This window comes from Amblyomma maculatum, chromosome 1, assembly GCF_055883805.1.
Source record: "Amblyomma maculatum isolate TAMU_Amacu chromosome 1, ASM5588380v1, whole genome shotgun sequence".
Lineage (NCBI taxonomy): Eukaryota > Metazoa > Arthropoda > Arachnida > Ixodida > Ixodidae > Amblyomma > Amblyomma maculatum.
The window spans coordinates 367,507,777-367,532,102 of NC_139344.1; the positions used below are offsets into that span (position 1 = coordinate 367,507,777).

Here is a 24,326-nt window from a genome sequence, read left to right on the forward strand (position 1 = left end):
TTTTCTCTTATATAGGCACGGAGATCGCCTTGCACAAGAAAAACAAAAATAAGAAAAAAAAAAGGAATAAAAATTTAGCTGCTATCGCAGATTTCAAGGCAACCTCTCTGCGATCGCACATTCATGCAGCTTGGAATCCGCTTCGCAGGCCCTTATTTTCACTTTTTGCTTTTTCACCTTCATCATTCATGAAATTTTTGTCTGCGCCGCAACAGCTTCCTTCCCTCCCCTTCCTTGCCACAGTTAAACGTGTGGTTGCCCAGCATCGTGGCGTTCCTCCTCTCTTGAGCCTCGGAAACCGCATCCACCGCTCGGCTGTTTTCTTTTTCAAAGCGCTTGGCAGCTGCGACTGAGCGTAATCGCCGCCGGTGTGGGTGTCCGCTGACTGCATTCCTCTCGCAGCCGTACAGCGAATCGGCCGTGCGCGCTCATTCTCTCGTTTGCTGGATACTCGGCGAGCGTCGCCGCTCTTCGCTGCAGAAACATGAGCGCCTGGGCACTCGAAACGGGTGAGTCCTTTCGCCGGTGCGTGTTTTGCGTCCAGGGTTGCATGTGTTTGCGTCCAGTTTAGGAAGATTGTTGAGGCCTTGACAGCTCTGCTATGTGGTAGCGCGCAAGGCCAACAATTAACTGCGAGGTTTCTGCAGAGTAGGCGCTTAAGCTGTCGACGAAGCCCAAAATGAAATGGTCGAAGCTGATTGTAATGGCTGCCTATTTCAAAGCAGCGCAGCCGGTGGCATTAGCACACGCATCTGTGAGCGCGTGCAATAAGTGACCCATGTGCGAGGATGAGGAGAAAAAACGTTTATTTAAACCCAATGTGTGAAAACAGCTATGCAGTTGCGCTTTGTTCGTACATGGTCGAACACATGTGGCTGTGTCAGCCCGTTGCGTCGTAGCCGCAATAACTCCTGTGATTCTAGAATGAATACCTCCTCTCAGTCGGCATTCTGTAGACGGCACGAAAGCGTTTAAAATCCTTAGGAAGCGTGGTTCCGCTGTCAATCCAGCTTGCTTATTTTCCTTGCGTTTTGCCTGGAAACAAACACCTTTAGAGGACTTTACCTTTAGAAGGTTGGTGCTGCCATCTAGGGAAGTAAGTGTGAAATATTGAGAGGGTAGGGAGAGAGCGCGCGCGTGTGTGAACCAACGCTTCCGGACATTCTAGGTGTGATCAGTTGGAAAACAGTGTGGGCAGCTGGGCGCGCCGCAGTACCACGGTAGCTCAGTGGAAGCTTTTCATCGAGCGGTCGTGCGATAGCGTTACTACAGGCTACTTGCAATCTCTTGGGCCCTCTCTGTACAGCCCATTTTTCCGACTGGCTTAAACCTGAATAGCAGAAGTGACGAACATCACGGAGGGCTATACTGCGATGCTGTTATGCAACTGTGTTGGTCGACTAAAGGCACACATATCTTACTTTCTAATTTATATCCCATGGCAGTATAAAGCAGCTCCATTTAGAAGCAGATACAGGGGGGGGGGGGGGGGGGGCGAAAGAGCAGCCGACGCAAGCCACGGAGAACTTCAAAATAGTGAATTAAATTTTTGCCCTAGAACTTCTACTAAGAAAAATACTTATCAGAAAGAAATGTTTTCTGTTTCTATTTTTGCTGTTTTTGCATAAACTACGAATGCACTAGCACTATCATCTAGTGTGTTGCGGGTTTTTTCTCCGCTAAACCCGTGCAGATGGTGCTGGTTTGAGGTGGCACAGCATGTAACGATTTCTCATTTTCACTTGCGAAACGTTTCAGGCTCCAAGCTCCCTCCACTTGTTCCTGGAAAGCTGCGTCTGTACAGCATGAGGTTCTGCCCGTACGCGCAGCGGGCTCTCCTCATGCTGAAGGCCAAGGGAGTCGAGTGAGTTGAGCCGTTGAGGATTATGCGTGGTCTTTGCTGCACATAGTATAGCGGTCGGGTGCGTTCTGGTGCTGGTTCCGGGCGCGCCTGACAGCGTGGTTTAAACGCCCTCGAGTTTCTTTTTTTTTTTTTTTTTTTTTTTTAAGTTCTTGCTGTAACATAATGCGGTTTACTGTCGGTGGCAAATGCCGCGCCCTTGATACATCTTTGCAGGAAGGGGGAGAACAGTATTAAACAATTTGAAGGCACATTTTCTCGTACTATTGCGAAAACAAGACTTCTTAAATACTGAACTTCACGCACCGTGATAGTGATCTCTAAATGCACGAAGAACGTTTACCACGAGTAGAGGAGTGCAGCCATCAACGTATAACCTTACGTCCGTATTATCTCACAACGTGAGACGCCAGAGGAACCTTCTCCGTACTGTTTGTCGTTCAATATATATGCCATTATTCTTTGAAAGCAATGCATGCAACAGATTATAGATAGCATATACGAGAACTAACACCGTAAACTGCAACCTTCTAGCCACTTGGTCCTGCCAGACGGTGAGTACGCAAGCTTTTTTCGATGGCTGTACTGAACTAGTATGGCTGAGAAAAGGAGAGATATTTGCGCGCTGGATAAGCTGCAATCACCCGATAAAGATATCCAGTGCACGAGAGCAAATTCATAAGAAAAAGTTCAAGGAATTAAGAAATGTGAATCGAGATTGCCAAGTGAGCGCCGACTGGTGGTTACCTCACCGGTATCGTAGTTGCGCAATAATGCGTTATGGTCTTCGACAACAAAACCCGGTGACGTCACAGCCGCATGACCTCACGAGGGAATCGCAAAAACGCGTCATCACTATCGTTCACATTAAACATGACATCACGCGTGCAGTGAAAGTGACTAAGACAAGACGTGCAATACGAAATAAAGGCCGCAGCCTATCTCAAATGCCTTTACATTGTTAGGTAATTGATTTTGATTTTAAAAATTGTAGAGGCTCATATCCTTCGCTGCTCCACACTGAAGGCCCAAACGGCTCTAGTAGAGCGGACGCGGGAGGAGGCCTCCATTGTGCGGGGTCTCAGACTAAGGATACCGTTCATGTAGAGGGGTCTTCGAACTCCCAAACTATGTTTCTTAACATCAAAAATTTTAACCACCACCTAGCCGCTGCTGCAGTCTCGACCTTGACTCGCTTTCGCCCTCGGTAAGCTTCTCGGCAATGATATAATCTGGCGTCTCATTGTTCGGGGCTCTCGGCAGCCTGCCTGGCACAGCTGAGGTTTTTACCTTTATCGAGAGTGGATGGATGGATGGAATATAGGAGCGTCCCCTTTGAAACGAGGTGGTGGCAGTTGCTATCATGCTAATTTTCTCCCCCTATATCTTAATTATTATTTTAGATTAGTTAAGTATACCATCATTCTATTCATTAAGTTTTTGTTTCTACATTACTAACATTACTAACATTATGTCACTTTTCTGCTTTTAAACCACCAATCTTCCAATGGTTTTTTGCTAGCTCCTACCGCAGGTTCATTCACCCGGTCACTGGTATCTCTAAACCCCAGAGCTTCAGGAAAAGTTACTTCCTCTACATCACGCCACCTGTTGCATTCGCCCGACACTACGCTCGAGGACCGCGGCCGCACTCGCCAAGATGGCGCATGTGTATGACGTATTTACTTGGGCTAAATGCAGGAGTGGCGTATAAGAAACGTCATGAAGACAACGATATTCACTGCACAGTGATAGTGTCTGCAGAATGCACAAAGACAATTTTTCTTCAAAGCGCGAGTGTTCAAGGTCATATGCTCAGACCCAGATGATCTTGAGGTGGCATGGGAGAAGTACAGCTCTCTAAAATTTTTGGTTATTAGCGGAATTCGAAGCCACGCTCATTAAATTGAAAGCCAGATTCGCTAAAAACATGGCCGCGCAACGCACGTTTGTACGACTAGGCTAGGGAACACGCAAGATTTATGTTTACGTCGTGTGTTTAATGAGCCTCGCAACAAAACCTACGATGAGACAATGATGATTCGAAATTCAAATACGAATGCCACAGAAACAGCACATCGTGTTAAGCCTCTCTTCAACAATATCACCGCGGAACTAGAGCCCGGTGTTGTTTCATAGCCTTCATCACCCGTTTCGTGGTCGAGAGCTGCCTGCTCCCTTGGCAGTGATGAAACCGCGGTATCGTTTGAGGGGATCGATGAGATGAACAAAAGGCGTCTTTGTACATTATTTACAGTATAATATCGGCGCACGGGCTGAAGGCTGCTAGCCATACACAACTGTACGCACACAGTGACGGCCGGGGAAATACGAGGTGCCCCTTCCTTGGGAGCGCATTGCACTCGATGAACGCGCGTGGAGGTCTTGGTCTCCAGCGACAGTGCGCCCGCTTATATAGACTGGAAAGTCGTTGACACTCAAATTGTTCAATCCAGAGACAGCGGTTGACGGCGGTCCGAGAGGTTCAATCATCGAGCGCGCTAATTCCCTCTTAAAATCTGCCCTGGAAAGTCGTTGGCACTCAAATTGTCCAATCCAGAGACAGCGGTTGACGGCGGCCCGAGAGGTTCAATCATCGAGCGCGCTATTTCCCTCTTCAAATCTGCCGCGGCGTCAAGCTGATCGCCGCTAAGGGTCCTGGCGCCAGGTTTTCTGGAATTTCGTGGGCGTGTTTCTGCGTGACGCTCGCCGATGCTTCTTTGTAATGCGCGCTGCCTTGCGGATCAGCACCGGAGCTCGCAAAGGGGGCGTTAAGTAGGAGAAGCTTGACTTTCGGCTGAGCGGAATCCACGCGGCTTGCTCAATACAACATCGGTCACGAGGAAGCAGAGTTCGCACCTCGAACCCAGGCCGCTGCTTGCTCCATAGCGTCTCCATAGTTATCTATATGCCGGGCCTGGCCGTTGAGATTGCTAACTATACATAATGCATAACATTTAATTTCATTTTATTATACCTTAAAGACCCACGAGAGGTATTACATAATAGGTGAGTATATATATTTTGATGAGAAAGTGTTATAACAAAGGAACGTGACTGGTAACATTATTGGCAAAGCTGGATGAGCACGTGATGATTTCGATGTCGTTGGGTACGTCGTTCCATTCTGCTGCAGTACGGGAGAAAATTATGCGGTAAAAGTGTAAGTACGGGCACGAGGTCTGGAAACTTGAAGAGGATGACCAGTGCGATGAGACACGCGGGCTGTAGGGATGATGTAGGGTGTGTGGCCTAGTGAATAATGGCAAATTTATGGAACAAGCAAAGGCTGGCAGTGCGGCGACGGAGTATTAAGGGCAATAAGTCAGATTCAGCTTTCAACGCTGACACACTGATGTCGTAGAGTATGATGAATGGATGAATCTGCCTGCTCTGTTTTTAACTGATTCGAGTGCGTTTATAGGGCAAGGTAAAATGCAAAACCCTTTTCTGTGCCAACCTGAAAGTGCAACATCCTGAGAGCAAATAAAGTGTGCACGTTTGTGTGTGGATGTGGCGTGTTTTCAGTGCAGAAAAAATTGCGGAAGTTTATCCCGGTGAAATGTAGTTTTTTGAGCCTAAGTTCCGTTACGCATGGCTACACTTTGAATGAGGTGGGTGACCGCGCCTTCTCTCCGGCGGCCCAGTGTCAAACGCCGAAATGAATTGCACTGGAGGTTCCAGTGCGAAGAGTAGAGCTCAGGCTCTAATTAAACCTTGCTATCGGTCCTCTAGTGGCCGTTTTCTACAGGCATCTAACAGCGCCATTCTTAACTAGAGAGCTCTGTTCTCGTCGTGCGAAGCGTATGATGTGCCGAACGTAAGTTAGACCGGCATTGTCCTAAAGTAAGTCTTATATATTGATTGTTATTATTATTACAAAAAGACATATTATTATTATTATTATTATTATTATTATTATTATTATTATTATTATTATTATTATTATTATTATTATTATTATTATTATTATTATTATTATTATTATTATTATTATTATTATTATTATTATTATTATTATTACAAAACGACACAACTTGTATGTTTTAGAAACCCTCTTAAGAGCCTAAACTTAGACGCTCCTTTAAAGTTGCATTCTTCAAATTGCACTTCGTGTCACTGTTCGCCGGTTCCCTATGTTGAAAGTGGGAAATATAGGGGCATGTTTCTGGACTGTGATCTCAGTTGGCGATCTCATCTTTCTTATATATGTAAACAGCTGAGAACGGTATCTTGCCTTTCATACAGTATGGATTTATATATGCTTGTATCTGTAAGAAAGATGATACTTCATTCTTTAGGCTACTCTGTGTGGCGGTATGGCATATGCTGTTTCTTCAATTTTGCTGAATTTTGGAAAACGCGGATAAATAATCTGTTAAAAAGTGCCTTAAAAAGTGTGGCCGACAATACTTCCTTGGTAAAAGAAGACTTGTTCTAGAAATCCTACTTTCCTACATTTGACACAGTGTTTCCGCAGTATGCTGTTGCCAGGAATATGTGGACTCACCAGTTCAACATTTCAACATTTCAACGAGTTTCTCCGCACTACTTACGTGCCGCCGACCTGTATGTACTGCCTACCCCTCGAACTAAGCACGGTGTAAGCCAGAGCATTTTTATGTCCCCGCGATATTTAGCAGACTGCAATTCAAGAGTAAGAAGGCGCTAATGAAAGCTCTCCTAAGTTATTCTTTCCCTGGATTTTGATTGGTCCGAAATGTTGTAGACAACTTCACTTTCTTTTACTTGCCCCCATCTTTTCTTTCCTACAGTGCAATTTTGGATATTCTTCATTTTTCTTTTTGGTGTGAAGCCTTTCTAATGGCTGTTTAGTTAGTTAGTGCCCTATCGTCTAGCTGACTTGGTTTCCTCTTCGATTGTTTTTAGTTTATTTTTTTTTTACACACAAATCTGAAGGACTTTTGTCAGAAAACAGATTATCGCCGCCTGCTGCCGGGCTTCGCCCAACAAGCCAGTGCTGGCTTTGGCATGCCCGGGAATGTTAAAATATGCGCTGCTTTGTGAAACAAAATCGGCCGGTCAGATAAAAGCATAACTCGCTGTTCAGTTTAAAAATTACAGGCGTTCACTAAGTCTGCTTACGTACAGAAATGCGAAAGCATTGCGAGTACGGTGCCTAGTTCCAATATGTATTCTGCGTTTCGTTGGGCAGTATTGTTATGCAGTAGCCATTTGTTAATAATAATAATAATAATAATAATAATAATAATAATAATAATAATAATAATAATAATAATAATAATAATAATAATAATAATAATAATAATAATAATAATAATAATAATAATAATAATAAATTGAAGTTAACTCCACTAAGCGCAAAAAGGCACTTACATTTGTCGGAAGTCGTATCGAAAACAAACCTTGCTACTCCGCTAACAAGGTGCGCTTTCATGACCCTACGCATTAATTCTACGTATTGATTCGCTAAGCTTTGGTGGTATTGTAATAGCCGCGAACTATAGATATAGAAAAGAAGCAATCACGTCTGTGAGACAGTTCGCTGCTTTGCAGAGATCCTGCAAGGTAGCCTAAAACTAAAGAAACCATTACACGTAGACGGCGCCTGTGCGCATGTACACAGTAAACTCCTTTGCTATCAGAAAATGTATAATATAGTGTACGAGAATAGTTGCTTTCTGTCAGCAATATTTTTATCGCGATTTTTCCCAAGTTCATGTATCTTTTCGCCTCTAAGGCAATTTTCTGCGGAAAACGCGTGTTTTAATTAAATGCTGCTCTTTGTCTTTAGCCACGAAGTGGTCAACGTGAGTCTGCGCAATAGGCCCGAGTGGTACAACGAAGTGCTGCCCGCGGGGACCGTACCGGTGCTTTACCAAGACGAAAAAGTAATCAGCGGTTCCATGCCCATAGCAGAGTACCTGGAGGAGGCCTACCCGGAACCTCACCTGTTGCCCACTGACCCGTACCTCAAAGCTCTGGACAGGAGCTTTCTGGACGTGGCCTTACCCGTGAGTACACCGAGAACTCTCAGGCTTATGCAAATGAGTAAGCTAGCTTGCTGGGGCAGTGCCTAAAAATCATCAGTCGGATGTTGACATTTTGGTTTTGCTGCATATTACAAGTCACACCGATCAGGTGCTTCCCATGAAGGTGATGATATCCATCATTATTAGCAGCAGCCTACGCCTACGGCGGGGCAAATATCTCCAGTTAGCCCTATACTGTCCTGCTAAGCCTCTCTCGTGAAAGTACTGTGTTAACACGTCTGTGGAGATTTTTCATTGCCAATATTTCATTCAAGCAGCAAAAATTTTAAATGAGCACTTAAGTCACCTCATGTGCGGCAAGGCCTTTTGGCCGCCCTGCTGCGATGCTTGGAACGCCACTGGCTCCTTATTTCTTGAGAGAGAAAAGGAAAGAGACTCTTTCTCTCATATCATTGTCTCTACTTGACATCTCTTGTTGACATTAAAATATATACAAAATGTAGTGTGGTAATCTTCCTCATCATAGCCACTGCCGTGCATTGCGTGCTGGCGCAATCGAGGACGAAAAAGTTGGTCGCTACCCAATTCTTGGCCGATCCCCCTCTGTGGGTATGCGCCATAAGCTATTTGGACAACAACAACAAACTGACGCTCTGCTGCGAGTTCCTCCTGAGCGGCTGAATCCATCTGGGTTTACTGAATAAACACACCCTGAGTGCGTTCCCATCCACCCTGGAACTCAGAAGCCGCAGATTGCCCTCTGCTTCCACCATGCCGAACGAGATCACCTCGACATCGCCTCCATACCAACCACGGTACAGTGTTCTGGCGTTCTACGGCAGCGTGATCCATGCCTCTTCAGTGGCACGGCCGACCAAGACGTCGACGACTGGTTGTCGGCGTATAAGCGTATCAGCAGTTACAACAGATGGGACGACACTATCAAGCTAAGTAACGTAATCTTTTACCTGACCGACGTGGCGAACCTCTGGTTTCGCAACCATGAGGCAGACCTGCCATCTTGGTCTGCATTTAAGAATTTTGCGCAAGTGTTCGGTCGTCCTGCAGTTCGCAAGCTCCGAGCAGAACAACGCTTGCGTTAGGGCACTCAGCATGCCGAAGAGTCATTCACAAGTTATATAGAAGACATCGTTAACCTGTGTGAACGTGTCGACCCACTAATGTCCGAAGCGGCTAAGATCGGAAACATCCTGAAAGGTATCTCCGAGGACGCGTGTCAGATGCTCTGAGTGAAAAATCCTGCCTCCGTCAGTGACGTGATCAAACTTTGCCAGAGCTACGACGAGCTTCGAAAGCAGCGCGCATCTACCCGGCGCTCCGGTGTTAGAGACGACACCATTTCTACACTAGCACTGGGTGGTTCTACTTCATCAGAGCACAGCCCTTTGATTCAACAGATCAAAGCCTTCGTTCGAGAAGTCGCCCGCCAGCTATCCCTGGTCCCTCAATTACAAGATACTGGCCGCCTTGTTCCTGACATGGTTCCATCTTTGGCCCCTACCATACGGCGTGTTGTGCAAGACCACATGGCTGATGTCCTTCCGCCCAGTCCCGTGCTCCCGTCCAGCCCTGCGCAGGCGCAAGTAACGGCACCACTGACGTACGCCCAAGTTGCGGCCAGGCCGCTAATGCCAATCGCTTCTGTTTCTTACCAGACTGCCCCTTCCAATCATCCTTTGCCGATTTTCCTGGGTCTGCATTTCATGTTGTTCCAAGAGTGGCTTCTCCAACGTTTCTACTGGAGCTGTTGAGGAAAACTAACAGTCGCAGTTCCCGGGGCAAGAACTGCTCTTCGTTCTTACTCTTCAAGTCCTCCGTCTTCTCCCGCTAACGTGATACAAGTATGTGTCGAGGGCGTCGCAATACTCGCTCTTGTTGACACCGGCGCTGCCGTATCCGTCATCACTGAACCTCTTTGCCGTCGTCTTCGCAAGGTGACCACCGCACTGTCCGACTTTTCGCTTCGCACCGCTCCATCCCATCGCATTCATCCCTCAGCGGCGTGCACGGCCCGTGTTCTCATCGAAGACGTCATATACACCATCGAGTTTATGGCACTGGCTCACTGCTCACACGACATCATCCTGGGCTACGACTTCTTTTCCACTCATCGTGCCGTTATTGACTGCGCCCGCGCGGAAGTTGCCTTTTTTTCCTGTTTCTGATACTGTCTTGTGTGACGTCCCTACCCGGTCGCTTATTGCCAAACCATATCCCGTAGGCGCACTGGAGCAAATGACGCTCTCTGCGAGCTAAATGGCGATTGTTGCTGAAAGATGTCTCTGAATGCAACCTAAAGGTAACATGCACTCAGTGAAGGCAGGAAATAATTACGGTGAAGGCAATAGCTAAGTGTAACCATTGTCATACCGATTGTTACCGTAATGTGTCAGTGAACGCAACTTAAAGGTAACATACACTGACTGAAGGCAAAAAATAATTACGGTGAAGGCAACTGAAAGAAAATATATAGAAAAAATATTACATAACAGGAGTCGAACAGATGTTTCAGGGGCATCAGTCCAGAGGTGGGTGGTGTTAATCCATTGCGCCACTTTTTTTTTTCTTTATTGCGTGAATTGGTACAAATACATCAGTAAAAGATCGTGGTTGCCATGCCCCTTAGCTGACAACCGTGTCTAATGGACTTTCATTACCACAAGTTCACCCATCAGACTCAAGACCTCCTCCGCAGCGTCTTGCTGCTTCAAAATTTCTTTTAGTTTATACACTTGTTCAACAAAATAATCACATACAGATCGTACAGATTGTACAGAACCTTATACTGTGAAGGCCCAAGGAAAGATGTGCTCAAACGTGTTAAAAACATGACTGTTGCACCGGGCGTAAGAACATTCTTTTTTAAATTGCATACAGGAACCCTCCCAGTCAAAACATGGATGGAAGAAAAGGGCCTTTTTGTACCTTGGGGCTCAAACTGTCTACTATGTAGGAAACCTGAAACAGTTGAGCACGTGCTCCTGGATTGTTGGGATGCGGTGTTTTACTGGGATGTGTTACAAAGGACACTTAAAAAAAAAAACCTGCCATTGGCGCCACGTGGAATTCGGTACTTGACAACTGTTAATGATTTTCAGTATGACCTCATCATGCTATTGGGCCTTCACAGTATTTGGAGCAGTAGGATGGCTTATAGACACTGTGATGTCAATGCACAATCCATTGCGCCACGAAAGCGACGGAACTTGGCCTTTAAATGCGTTATTATTCGTTTAGACAATATATACACAATTTATCGCCAGGTGACGTTGGTCAGAGAAATCGCGTCGTCTGCTCGAGTGCTCCTACGGGATATGGTTTGGTAATAAGCTACCCGGTCTGCAAAACTCCTTGTCGCCAATGAAACAGACAATCCTCTATTTTCTGCTGCCCTTGTTCCACTCTCCTGTGAAATTGTTACTACTTCGACTTTCTTTTTCACACCTTCCAAAGCCGCTTCACGCCATCCGTGCCTCCTGCTTCCATTTGCTGTTCTCAAGTTCGAAGATGGTCTTAGTTCAATGTACGTCTCGAATCCATTTTCTTGTCCATCCGTCCTGCTACGCGGCAAGTGTCTCGGTCGTATTGAACTTGATCCCGCGCTTGTATATACTCGTCCTGCCACGCCTACTTCATTAGACGTTAACGTTCTCAGCTCTTGCGATATAGCGACCGCTTCGACACCACCCGATGTTCTTCAACAAGCTATTGACGCAGATCTTCCACCCGCGCAACGCGATCAACTCCCTGCCCTTCTACAGAGCTTAACCTCTGCCTTCGACCTTCCTCACACTGCTCTGGGTCGCACGTCTGTCGTTACGCACACAATCGAAACTGGTACAAACACACAATTACGACGGCGTCCTTATCGCGTGTCGGCCTATCAGCGCCAAGTCATTGCTGATAACGTGGACGATATGCTTCGCCGGGGCATCCTACAGCCATCAAACAATCCATGGGCTTCTCCGGTTGTTTTGGTCACTAAGAAAGGTGGTTCCCTCCGGTTTTGCGTCGATTACCGTAGGCTAAAGAAGATCACGCGCAAAGACGTCTATCCTCTGCCACGAATCGACGACGCCTTGGACTGTTTTCAGGGAGCCGAGTATTTCTCCTCTTTGGATTTGCGCTCTGGCTACTGGCAGGTGCCGATGGCTGACCATGACCGCTCGAAAACTGCCTTTATAACACCGAATGGATTATACGAGTTCAACGTTATGCCCTTTGGTCTCTGCAATGCCCCAGCTACTTTCGAGCGCCTGATGGACACTGTTCTTCGTGGACTCAAGTGGCAGACCTGTCTTTGTTACCTGGATGACATCGTAGTTTTTTCTACCGACTTTTCTTCTCACCTTCTCCGCCTAAAGCATGTCCTCACATGTCTCGCCGATGCTGGGCTTCAGTTGAATTTGAAGAAGTGCCACTTTGCCGCTCGAAAACTCACAATTTTAGGACACATAGTCGCTAAGGACTGCATTCTTTCCGACCCCACCAAACTTCGCGCAGTTGCAGAGTTTCCGAAGCCAACCTCCCTGAAGCAGCTCCGGAGCTTTATCGGCCTCTGCTCCTACTTTCGACGTTTCATCTTGAACTTCGCCTCTATCATCGCTCCTCTGACCAGCTCCTTGCCGGCAGCTCCGACCTCCGAGCTCCGACCACAGTACTGTAGTGTGGTAATCTTCGTCATCACAGCCACTGCCGTGCATCCCGTGCTGGCACACTCGAGGACGAAGAAGTTGGTCGCTGCCTTGCTGATTCGCCACGCTTGACGCTCCGCTGCGAGTTCCTCCTAAACGGCTGGATCCATCTGGGTTTACTGAATAAACACACACCCCTACAATATATATATATATATATATATATATATATATATATATATATATATATATATATATATATATATATATATATATATATATATATATATATATATATATATATGTTTCTACTTTTTCTTTCTGCCTCTCTCATCACTGACTATCGATCACCATATACCAGAACTCCACTAATATCCCTCGGAATCTCTCCCACGCGATTTTCACCACGAGCCAAGTAAGGCTGCCGCCTCAATATACCCACACAGCACAGTTTTTCTCAACGAAGATAGGTCCAATTCTTTCTCTTAAATATCGTCTGCATCTTCCGACTTCGGGGTCTCGGAATATTGAGCGAGATCAATGGCTAATTGTGTATAAGCAAGAAATGTCTGCAAGATGCTTACGACTTGCAACAGGGAGCTCTCTGGTCACCACGCGGGCACTCTCCGCGGCTACTCGAGCAAGAGGTCTTCCCACGTCAGCTCCAGACACGCTGACAATTTGCATTGAACGAGCTTTCTGGCCGCCTTATGCACTTACTGCGACTATTCGAGCATGGAGGCTTCCAACCTACTATGGCAAGTTACGGCTGTCAAGAATACAGGGGTGAAATTCTCCAAAGGAAGCCTCCCAAAAGTGAGGCACTAAGGATTTCTGCCCTCTCATGCAGAAGGTGGCAAAAGGTGTTGTTTAAACAATCGGTGTTCAGTCAGCAGGAGAAAGGAAAGAAACTGTCCAACCTATAATGAGACATGAACAAAGGCTTGTGTTAGGAAGGGGGCCAGCGTCGAGAACTGAGGCCATTGGCTGGAGGACCGCTTTTGAGGGGTACTTGCCGCTGCATTGTTGAGTTGTAACCAACTTTAGAGAAGTCGACACTTGAAATGTAATGCGATGGCGATTACATAGAAAAATATTCCTTTACTGTCTCTGCACATAAACGTAAAATATATAGACTAGACCTTGCCGTGTCATCAGTTTGAAGCATTGCAATTCGCCAAAGTGTGAGGATTTATCACTATGCTTCGTACAATCGCCATTCGATTGCATGACATCACGTAGCACACGTGCGATCATGCACGCGTGAGGCGGGGCGAACATGAATCATCCTACAAAAGAGACCGGATGCCAGCCTCCAACGCGACGCTCTTTGACATCACCGCGCATGATTGCCGATGCGGCGGTTCAGTTCGCATGCTTTTGCCGCTCACTGTAAATACGCTGGAAGAACGCTGTACATTTCTGTAGAGCGAAAAATAAGGTCAGGGTTTCTAACTCGCGAACAATTTCGCGAAAAGACAGAAAACAAAACAAAACAAAAAACTACATCCCAAATCTTGCGTCTCCCCTCCTGGACTCGTATAAACAATTCAGAGATTAACCGAGGTATTAACAAAAGCTCCGTTTCCAATTAAGAAAATTTTGTGCCATTAAAGTGTGATAATGTATCGATATGATCAACACCGTTATAAGGACAGAAAAACAGGTCAAACGCGGGAACGAAGAGAACTCCCTAGCTAAAAAATGTTGCACATTACATATGTTGGTTCATTCTACGGCTTTGCCGCGTTTTCCTCCATCTGTGGATCAGATAGAAAATGGAATAAAATCGTAGTCTGATGGCGAATGTAGAAGTGCCGCCATGCTACCCTGATCAGGATGCGGAGCTTAATAGGGGCAAAGCCTATATGAATCGGGGTGGAAGATACCAAGAACGAGTAATGTGGGTAGAATATGAAAATGTGCTTGTCCCTGTGCTGTGGCTTGCAGATCTCGAGGGCGCAGGTTTCATCCCGGCCGCGGCAGCCGTTTTTGTATGGAGGCGAAAAGCAAGGCGCCCCTGTGCTGTGCAATGTTAGTGCACGTTATTAAAGAACCTAGGTTGTCGAAATTTTCGAAATGGCTGTAGCCATAGCCAGAGTCGCTTCGGGACAATAAAACCTATAAACTAAACTAAACTAAACTAAACTAAACTAAACTAAACCAAACCAAACCAAACCAAACGTAATAGGCTATAGGACGGGGAGACAAGTGCGCAGCTCCGGTGGTTGTCATATAGTACCGGTCGCATTGTAATTATCTCGAAGTTTTTCATTGGCAGGAATGCACTGAGAGACCGGATTAATCAATTATTGACGCTGTCCCCGCCACATGGTAGCTGTGTACTCTTGAGAGAAATCTGGGAACCCTCCCTGGTAAAGGTGGCATCACTGGCATGTCGACATTAGCACCAACTCTTCGTTGTAAAAAAACAGGAGTTAAAGGGGTGTTATCTGATGCATGATTACATAGCAGCTAATGGTAACATTGAAAACGTCTTGGTAAAGTTGGTAAACACTCTGTTTTTAAAGGAAACCACAGAAATAACGCGTACAAAACTTCTTTTTAGTCATGTGTGTATCGTTTGTGTGGTCTTATGTGCTTGCTTTAAGCTTATAGTTTTCACTTAGCAGCAGGTCTCAACAAGCCTGCTTGTTAACTACTGAACTAGGTATGCAGTACAGTTCACAAATTAATCAGGCGTAGATAACTAGACCGCACCAATCTTTGAATGTAAAAAAGAAATCCGCGTTCCGTCTTCTTTTCATGTTGCAGTGCGCGGGACTGATCTCAAGCATTTCGCTCAACAAGGGCGTGAAAGAAGAGCACTGGGCCAATTTCCTCAAGAAAATTGAGGCCTTTGACAAAGAGCTCGCCAAGAGGAAGACGAAATTCTTCGGAGGTGAGTTATCGCGCTCCTTTATATTTCTGCGAACTATAATTGGAAAGCAGGCTTTATGACAAGGTCGTGTTCGAATGCCTGTGAGTGGAAACTTGCAGCTTTTTTTTTATAGCATCAGAATGCTATCGTTAACTTAATACTCAATAATTTGTAGTCTATAATGAATAATTTCATGCCAGCGCGTGCGTAGCAGTAAAGGTTTTTTTGCGTGAAAATAGGGGAGGGTTAGGGTGCTCACACACCGAAAGACGAGCCTGCTTTCTTGGCATTCAACTTCCGAAAAAAAAAAAAAATCATTTGGCACCTGGGAAGCGATGTCGTCGACTGCAGCGATAAATTTGCGCGAGTATATATTTAGGACCATTTAATTTGTTGTTTTGATTTCATTTGGTTTGGTTTTGGGGTTTAACTTTCCAGAGTGACTCATGCTGAGGCACCATAATGGAGGGCCAGGGAAATTTCGACCACTTGGGGTTCTTTAACGTGCATTGATATCAGACAGCACATGGGCGCCTGTAGCTTTTCGCCTCCACAAGCAGCCGCCGAGGCTGTGGTTCGAGCCGGTTCTACTTATAGAATTCAAATTAAGGTATCAATTCAGTTATTGAAAATTATCTTCATAGTATGGGGTCCTTGAAATGTATTTGAATGAGTCAACTACTCTACTCCAAACATAATTGACTTTTGACGCTCAATATTTTGTGGAATATGAAATAGCCTCCTCCTTGCTTAATATTTTCGTAAATTAATTAGCAATAGCAAGCAGCGCATTAAGTATTTCTTAAGATTTTCATTGAGCACCAATGTTTTTACGTGTACTCTGTCATCCCCTTTGCGCCGCGCTTAAGCGTCTGTGTCAGACCTGGCATTTCTGCAGTTTCTGACAATATATATATATATATATATATATATTAAAAAGGGAGCGACCTAGGTAAACACGTTTGTTTGGCCGGTGGCTGGACGGCTGTAGCTTGTGCGGATGCTTCACACTGATGCTGCCTACGCTCTACCTCCAGGCTGGGCCTCGTAGCGCCAATTTGTTCCTAGACGGCAGCGCTGAAGTTCTGGGGTCCGTCGGCGCCGTTGTCACTTCTGCTCGTATTCATTGTCGCCCGCAACACTTTCCTTTTTACTCTAACCCCGATGAGATTCTGGCTCGGCGGCAAGCCCGACTTTGTCTCCGCCGCCATAGAACCTACGTGATTTGAAAGGCAGAAAAATTATCTTCTTCTTGGGCTCCAAGATTACCTCGGAAGGAGACTGCAGCCATGAAATTAGGAGACGCCTGCTTCTGGGAAAGAAAGCAATGGTTAGCCTTGACCGCCTAGTAAAGTGCAGAGACATTAGTCTGCCAACCAATGTCAGTATAACTCGTGCTATGGTATTACCAGTGGTGATGTATGGGTGCGAGAGTTGGACTGTGAAAAAGGCTGAACGCCGAAGAATTGACGCGTTAGAATTGTGGTGCTGGCGAAGACTCTTGATAGTTCCTTGGACTGCCAGAAGATCAAACCAGTCGATATTGTTGACCATAAACCCTGACCGCTCATTGGAGGGTCAAATTCTAAAGTTAAAGCTCAGCTACTTTGGTCATCTGATGAGAAGAGAGGAGTCACTGGAGAAAGATTTGATGTTGGGAAAGGTTGAGGGTCGCCGGAGAAAGGGTAGGCAGCGAACGCGATGGTTAGATGGCATCCTCGAGGCACTGCAGATGAAGTTTGTGATGTTAGGAAGATAGTGAGAGACCGGAAAGCGTGGCGTGACATGGTCCATAGGGTCACGAAGAGTCGGACACGACTGAACGACTGAACTGAACTGAAAATTAATATCTTAGCCCTGCGGCACTCTTATTCGGAAAGCCAAATCTCGTCATCTACGCTGTCATTTTTTTTATGGCGTTGTTTATTGCCTCAGGGTATAAATGGATATGTAAAAATAAAACTAAAAGGAGGTGTCAAAAGAAAGAAAAAAGGTTGGCTGTTTAATAAAGTTCGCGAGGGAACGATGATAATTAAGGCCCTTGCGTCCAAGTCATCCCTTACAAAAATGGATATTGAATTTCTGTTACCCACGTAATGTGTTTTTGATGAGTCATCAACCACTCAAAGGAGATTCAAGATTAGATGTGTTTTAACATCATATCCGCAGCAGACTTTCCTTTGAGATCACACATGAAGTTTTGTGCTTGGAAAACGCAACAGTATTTTTGGGTAGGATCTAATGTGGAAATACATTGACTTTCTCAAATGAGGAAATGTATACATCACTAAGTGAATATATATTATTTCTTTGTTAACTACACACTTTCAGAGCCCTATGTTTTCATTTCTGATTAGCATATGTAGGATGTTGCCTAAGAAACAATTTTTATGTGTTTTAACATGAGATCCGCAACAGACTTTCATTTGAGATTACGCAAGAAGTTTTGTACTTGGAAAACACAACAGTATTTTTGTATAGGAGCTAATGTGGAAATACATTGACTTTCTCAAATGAGGGAAATTATACATCACTAAGCGAATGTATATTCTTTAATATGTTTTCATTTCTGTTTAGCATGCACTGTAAAAACAAAAACAACTTTTTGGACATTTGTTTCATTCAAAACACGCTTACACCCTGCGTCTTGGGTGTTTGTGCCATTGCAAATCACTTCTTGCCATGCGAATGGGTGCTGTGGTTGGACAATATGCTTGAGGGTGTTACGGGCAAGGATATTGTTGTGTACGCGAACCGACGCACTGTCACACCGCCTCCAAGCAAACGGACGCAAGGCCGCTCCATTTCCAATGCCTCCTTGCATCTGCGAGCAGGCCGTTTCGGAGAGACCAGCAGGGGTACCCCGGCCTGCGCCGACGACGACGCACGGACGTAACCCGAGCCGTGCGTTGACTCGGAACTGGACCGTCCTGGGAGCATGTGCGCGACCAGGGCACGAGAAGCAATGCCTTCTTTATAATGCATGATATTTTGCGTGTTTCTTAAGCTTTCGAGCTCCTTCTTGCTCTGCGTATAGATTAGCCGAGCCCTCAGTCATCGCATCGCTTCCCGAAATGTTTACATACAAATAAGATTTAGTTACCAGTAAAATAGTGTTGGCGCTGCTGCGCTTGCCGGTATTGAAGCTTGGTCGCACTTTTTTTCCTTAAAGGTTCGTGCTACAGCTCCGTGTTCAGCGAAAATTACGCCCAAGGTAGCAACCACCGAAGAGCCAGCGCTGATAAATTTGCCAGCGATGCCAAACTCGAGATGTTAAAATGACTGCAGTGGACAAAATAGTGCGCATAGGTATCTAGAACATTAGATGCAAGTTCTAATGGTCAAGAAGTTGTAATTGTTAGAGCAGCCGCAATGGCCTGCACACTTCGAAACATGCTTCAAAACATTAAGTCGCAATAACACTGTAGTCGCAATCTTATGAATGCAGTCCAGACATAAGAAGCATATATGTTACCAGCGTTACCAGTTGTCCTAGTGGCTGAGTGGTTAGCGTAGGAAGCTGCGGTGTAGAGGTACCGAGTTCGAATCGCGCCTGAGGTGCAGTTTTTTTTTTCGCTTAATTTTAATTTTTTTATTTTTTAGCTTTTTTTAATGTAGTTGAGGTGCTTCGCTACGTTTTAGCTTTTACTTTTTATCCAAAAGTGCTCATTGGTCAACACTCATGAACAACACACAAGAAATGCACACATTAGGTACCAACCAGAAACACGGTGGCCAACTTTCTTGTGAAACTCAAAAATGCATCAAGAAAATGTATAGAAATTTTAATGTGCATGGTGAGGAATGTAATTAACATTTAATCAGAAACTCATTAGGCTTTTTTGTAAGGGATGTAAGAAGATGGGTTGTTAGGCGAAAGGCCCACTGCTTTGAGGTGCCGAACTCTCGTCGGCTTCATTACCGGGCGAACCCGCAAAAAAGTGGTGAATATCTGTCGCACTATTTTGTGAGCTGCAGACAGGACACCCTGGACGTGAATATAAATATCGGTATTGATGCCATGTTGGTGTTACAGCAGGTGTGAGGGCAATCCCTACTCGGATCCTCCGTGACGTAACTTCCTCTGCGCGGGTGAGACCGCTGGGGAGGGTTACCGCCCACGGAGGGACAGGAGAAAGGAGCACCTCCGGCATGTGTGTAGCGCCGGAGGTGTTCTATGCAATGACGCGCTGGCAACAGCATACATTGGTCTTCGTCTAACTGGCAAGTTATTCTCTGTCGTCCGTCGGTCAGGTGAAGGCGGAGGATCAGATGCGTCGTGTCTCGTTGTTGCATCCATTGCGTGGGGGCATGCCGAAGCACGGGTTTGTTCGTTGGGCCAATATTTCCAAACGCACACGCACATCGTTCATATCATTGCAAGGACGACCAAGAACTTCCCGCAGAGTTCCCGACACAGAACTTTTAAACAACGTAAACCGCTTCAAGAAAAATTGATTTAATCGATCTTGCTCCGAGATGCGCTGGTTTTCTTCACTATCGAATAAACACTACCTATACGTGTACGCGAAAGTAGAAAAAAATATTACAACCGATTTACATAGTTAGTCAAATGCGGAGTAGGCGCGTCGCACTGCTTAGCCCTATGCTTCGATTTGCTTTGGTATTAAAGGCTGTCATGCAAATGATTCCACTCTCTGTACATGGTTCACCATAAGAAACGTCTCATTTGCATAAACGGTATCCTTGGCACCCCCCCCCCCCCCCCCTCCGTCAATTTCCAACACATTACGCTCGAATCGGCGACAAGTTGCCGCGAGCTCTTGTGAAAGGGGGTGAGAAGAGGCCAGCTTTTCCCGAACAATTGTCATTCCCTGATTGGCTGCAGCTGTGAGGCCTCTTCGCCTTTCCATTGGTGATTTCGAAAGCCGGCCGGGCCCCGCCGGGGTGGTGCCGTGGTAAGACGCCCGACTACTGTCCGGAGTTCCCGGGTTCGAACCCGACCACGGCGGCTACGTTTCGATGGAGGCGAAACGAAGTGGCGTCCATGTGCTGTGCGATGTCAGCGCACGTTAAAGATCCCCAGGTGGTCGAAATTGCTCCGTAGCCCTCCACTACGGCTCCCCTTTCTCTCTTTCCACCTTCCCTCCCATCTTCATCCCTTCCCTTATGGCGTGGTCCAGGTGTCCACAGAGGAAGTGTGACAGACTTTCCCTTCCTGTGAACCAATTGTTATTATAATTATAAGCCGGGGTGGGGGGGTGGGGGGGGGGGGCGCAGTGGTTACGGCGCTCGACTACTGTTCCCAAGGCTGCGGGATCGAATCCCGGCCTCGGCGGCCGCTTTTCGATGCGGACGAAAAGCAAGGCGCGCCCGTGTGCTGTGCGATGTCAGTGGACGTTCAAGAGCCCCAGGTGGTCGAAATTTCCGTATCCCTCCACTACGGCGTCTCATAACCTGAGTCGATTCGGGACGGTAAACCCCGCAAACCAAGCCAAACCGGGATTTCGGCCAAAAGTGCCACTGACTAAGAGGAAGAAAGAAATAATAAGGTGGGGCTGTTACTTCAAGACCCCAGCATCTGAGGAGGGGCAGAATTTTGCCTCGGGGGCTACAGTAAGCAAGGCAGGACGACTAAAAACTACGGAGAGGGAACGGAAAGAGGAGTCCGACAAACGGCGGTGGCTGCAACTTCACTATTAATTCATATACTACGTGATAACGTAAGAGCTCGTTTTCCGGAAAATCCGGCGTAGCCATCGTCCTTCGACCGTCAGGAAGAGTGGTCCAGAAGTTCCAAATAGAGCTGGAGAACTGGGTAAGGGTACAAATGAAGCCAAAATTTTCGGGGAGGTCGCTCTAATGGGGATACTTAAGGAATTAAATCAATAAAACGTTCTTGGACATCGGTGTTCTAATCCAGGCTCACTGCATGTAAGCCGGTGCAGGGGTTACGAATGAAGGCCCCAAGTGAATTATATTAAATGCCTTGAGATTCGTGTTACGTACTTATAAGCTGTGTTGGCGTTGTCGCACTGGCGTTACAGCCTTCAAATTAAAATATATATATGCAGTTCATGCAAAAATGTAAAACTTCGCGGTATGAAAAAGGATGCTAATGGCTTTATCTCATCGACACTTAAGGCGATACCTTTTGAAGCTGGATGGGAAAAGGAGAGGAAGGAGGGGATGCTTTATATCTAGATTGGCTGCATGGTATTTCACGTAATGTTGTTAGCTTGTGACCATATGCTAATGAGTATTAGCGATGAGTTTGGAGCGCAAATAATGAGACTGTTGATTTAACGAGTTACAAAAAGTGTGTACGCGAACGAAATTGAGCAAGCGGATCGAGCTGGAGACGGAAGCCATAAACGCTCTCATGTCATACCCTTAAAGCGGAGAGTGCCCCCCCCCCCCCCCTTCGTTCTCAAGTTTTATACATCCAATATGCAGTTCTACAACGCGTCGGAAAAACTTTAATTTTTGTGCGCGACTAGCACAGTTAGCCTTAATTGTTGTTATTCTGCAGGCCATTGCTGCATCGTCACGGCACTTATTGTATTAGGCCCGATAGCTTGCGGAACGGATCTGCGACCGGGTCGATCTACGTCGCTATCCACACAATCGCTCACAAGTCAACAACCTCTGTCTTAAAAAAAATATTTAAAACATTTCTGATAAGGTATTTAAAATATTTTCAGTGCGTTACGCGGTATGCGCTACTGATAGCTGACAGGTGGCGCTAGCTGGTGACGTCTGGCAGTACTGGGAATGTGGATATTTAAACCGATCAAAAGCAGCAGGACAAGTTAGCGCATGTATTCATTCGTGCAGCAAAAACAGACTTGCAGGCGCCCCTGTGCGATTCATAGCATTTAAGGATGAATTTAACAATCATGGTTGCTTCATCACGACGTGCCCTATTGTGGCCCCGATACAAATTATTATTCTTTACTTCTATCGGAGAACATAAATTAGCGCACAATTTTAAGCGCTAAATGTACAAGAAGAGGTAAAAGGTACAGTACCTAACGATATATACAGATATATACAGATGCCTCTTCCACCCTTCTCTGTTTGAAGTTTGAAGTTTATTGATAAATTATTGATACATATCAAAAACGTTCAGTAGAGCAGGAGGAAAAAGGCATAGCCTGACAAGAGCACCAGCTCTACCGAGCAGTAAAGGCAGCCAGGATGTAAATAATACAGAAATAATAAGCACATATAATACAACCCATACACATTGCAACATTGAACGAAGCAAGACGAGGGAACCTATAACGCTAAATATTTCCCATGTCAGTCTCTAACAGCAATCTCCTTTAATGATCTTTTGAAATGCGTGCTCTCAAATTAGTGTGCTAAATACCTAATATTTTGAAATGCAACATTGACCTGCTCGCACATTTGCAGCACCATATTTACTCGCTCTCATGGAGTGACGGTAAAGCATAGTTTACTCAAATTATTTCACTCCAGTCGTTTTATTGCCGTGGTTTCTCTACAAACGAAAACGGTCTCCCATTTTAAACCGTTACTAGAAAACCGAACTGTCTGCTTTCAGTTCGCTCTATGTAATATATAAATATTAACCGTCGGCTTTAGACTATACTAAACGGTATATAAAAACTGTTCACGCAGGAGAAAAGCCTGGTCTAGTGGACTACGTAGTGTGGCCCGCCTTTCCGGCGGCTCTCGCCTACAGCAAGCTGTATCCCGACCTGAAGATGCCTGCTGCTGAGCAGTTCCCGCACTTTTCGCGCTGGCTTCAGGCCATGAGGGAGCACCCGGTCGCCAAGGCCGTCGTCAACGAGGACCATGTCTTGCTGTACGCCAAGAGTGGCATGGACGGAGATCGCGACTACAATGCTGGGCTTCAATAATACGCGTCACAAGTACGCAGTGTCACGAATAACGTACATGTGCTCGGCAGTGAAATTCGTCCTTTGGCGTGAAGCTGGAGCGACGGTGGCAACTAACTGAATTCGATGATCTGTTTTTTTTTTTTCGTTTAAAAGTAATTCATCTAATGCGCTGTAACACCTTCATATAATAAATGCATGGTTTGCTGTGACTGTTGTGAATGTGAAAAACCATTGGCTGTGGCTGATGGTATCGACTTGGACTATTGATGTGGCATGTAACTGGGTCTAATGGCTCGCTGTGTGACTAGTGGCGTATGACTCACCTTAACTAATGACTTACCGTGACTAATGCGCGACTGATTAATGGCTCACTGTGACTGATTGCTGTCTGATTCTAACTTGCAACCAAATAGTGTGGGCTACGAAGAGCGTGGTATTAGAGATGATGCTCGAGTAGTTTTCAACAGTGAAGTCACCAAACCTGCCCGCAAGAGTCAATACGCAGGCGTGATTGCATGTCGCCTCCGTAAAAGGCTCCTGTTGCAGCCGGAGCTCAGTCCGCCGCGCTGAGCTGAACAAAGAGAGACAATCTCCGATTTCTTAATTTTAGGACTCTGTCATACCGAAGCAGTCATAGCAAATGGAATGACTTGTGAAATCTATTTTACGAATACGGTGGAACAACGGTGATGTCTAGGCTGGTGCGCCTCTGCAGGGACGAGCACGTGCTCAGGTGCATTACGGGGGAAAGAGCCAACCATTCGTGCCATTCGTCCAGAATACGAGGTAACTCTGAGGGAATTGGGAGCGACGTTTTCTGGGTACACAGCTCTTTTTCTTCATGGCGACGAGACAGGAGACTCTCGACGGTCAATTTACCTTTCGCACCGCGTATTTTAAAATGACACGCGTTCAAATTTGGCGCCAAGATAATTCTGTAAACTTGTGCTTGCGCAAACACAGACAGCTCCGTGGCTGGATCGTCTGGGTGTCTTCTTTATGGTGGGATTATACGTCCAAGTGCAGCTTGGGTTTTTAAGCCCTCGTGTGGTCGATCTCCTGACCAGTGGACAAAAACCACGGATATAAGAAGAGGGAAAGGGTCCACAGGGAGCAGTTAAC

At 45.9% G+C, this 24,326-nt stretch overlaps 1 protein-coding gene across 1 annotated transcript; it reads left to right on the top strand.

The window, feature by feature from the left end:
* Positions 1-285: 285 nt before the first annotated feature.
* Positions 286-23,413, top strand: LOC146208072 (glutathione S-transferase omega-1-like). The gene is made up of 5 exons (XM_084591754.1): positions 286-509; positions 1,759-1,864; positions 7,638-7,857; positions 15,267-15,393; positions 22,981-23,413. The coding sequence occupies exons 1-5, from the start codon at positions 485-487 to the stop codon at positions 23,220-23,222; spliced, it is 720 nt and encodes a 239-aa protein (XP_084447880.1). The 5' UTR covers positions 286-484; the 3' UTR covers positions 23,223-23,413.
* Positions 23,414-24,326: the final 913 nt, after the last annotated feature.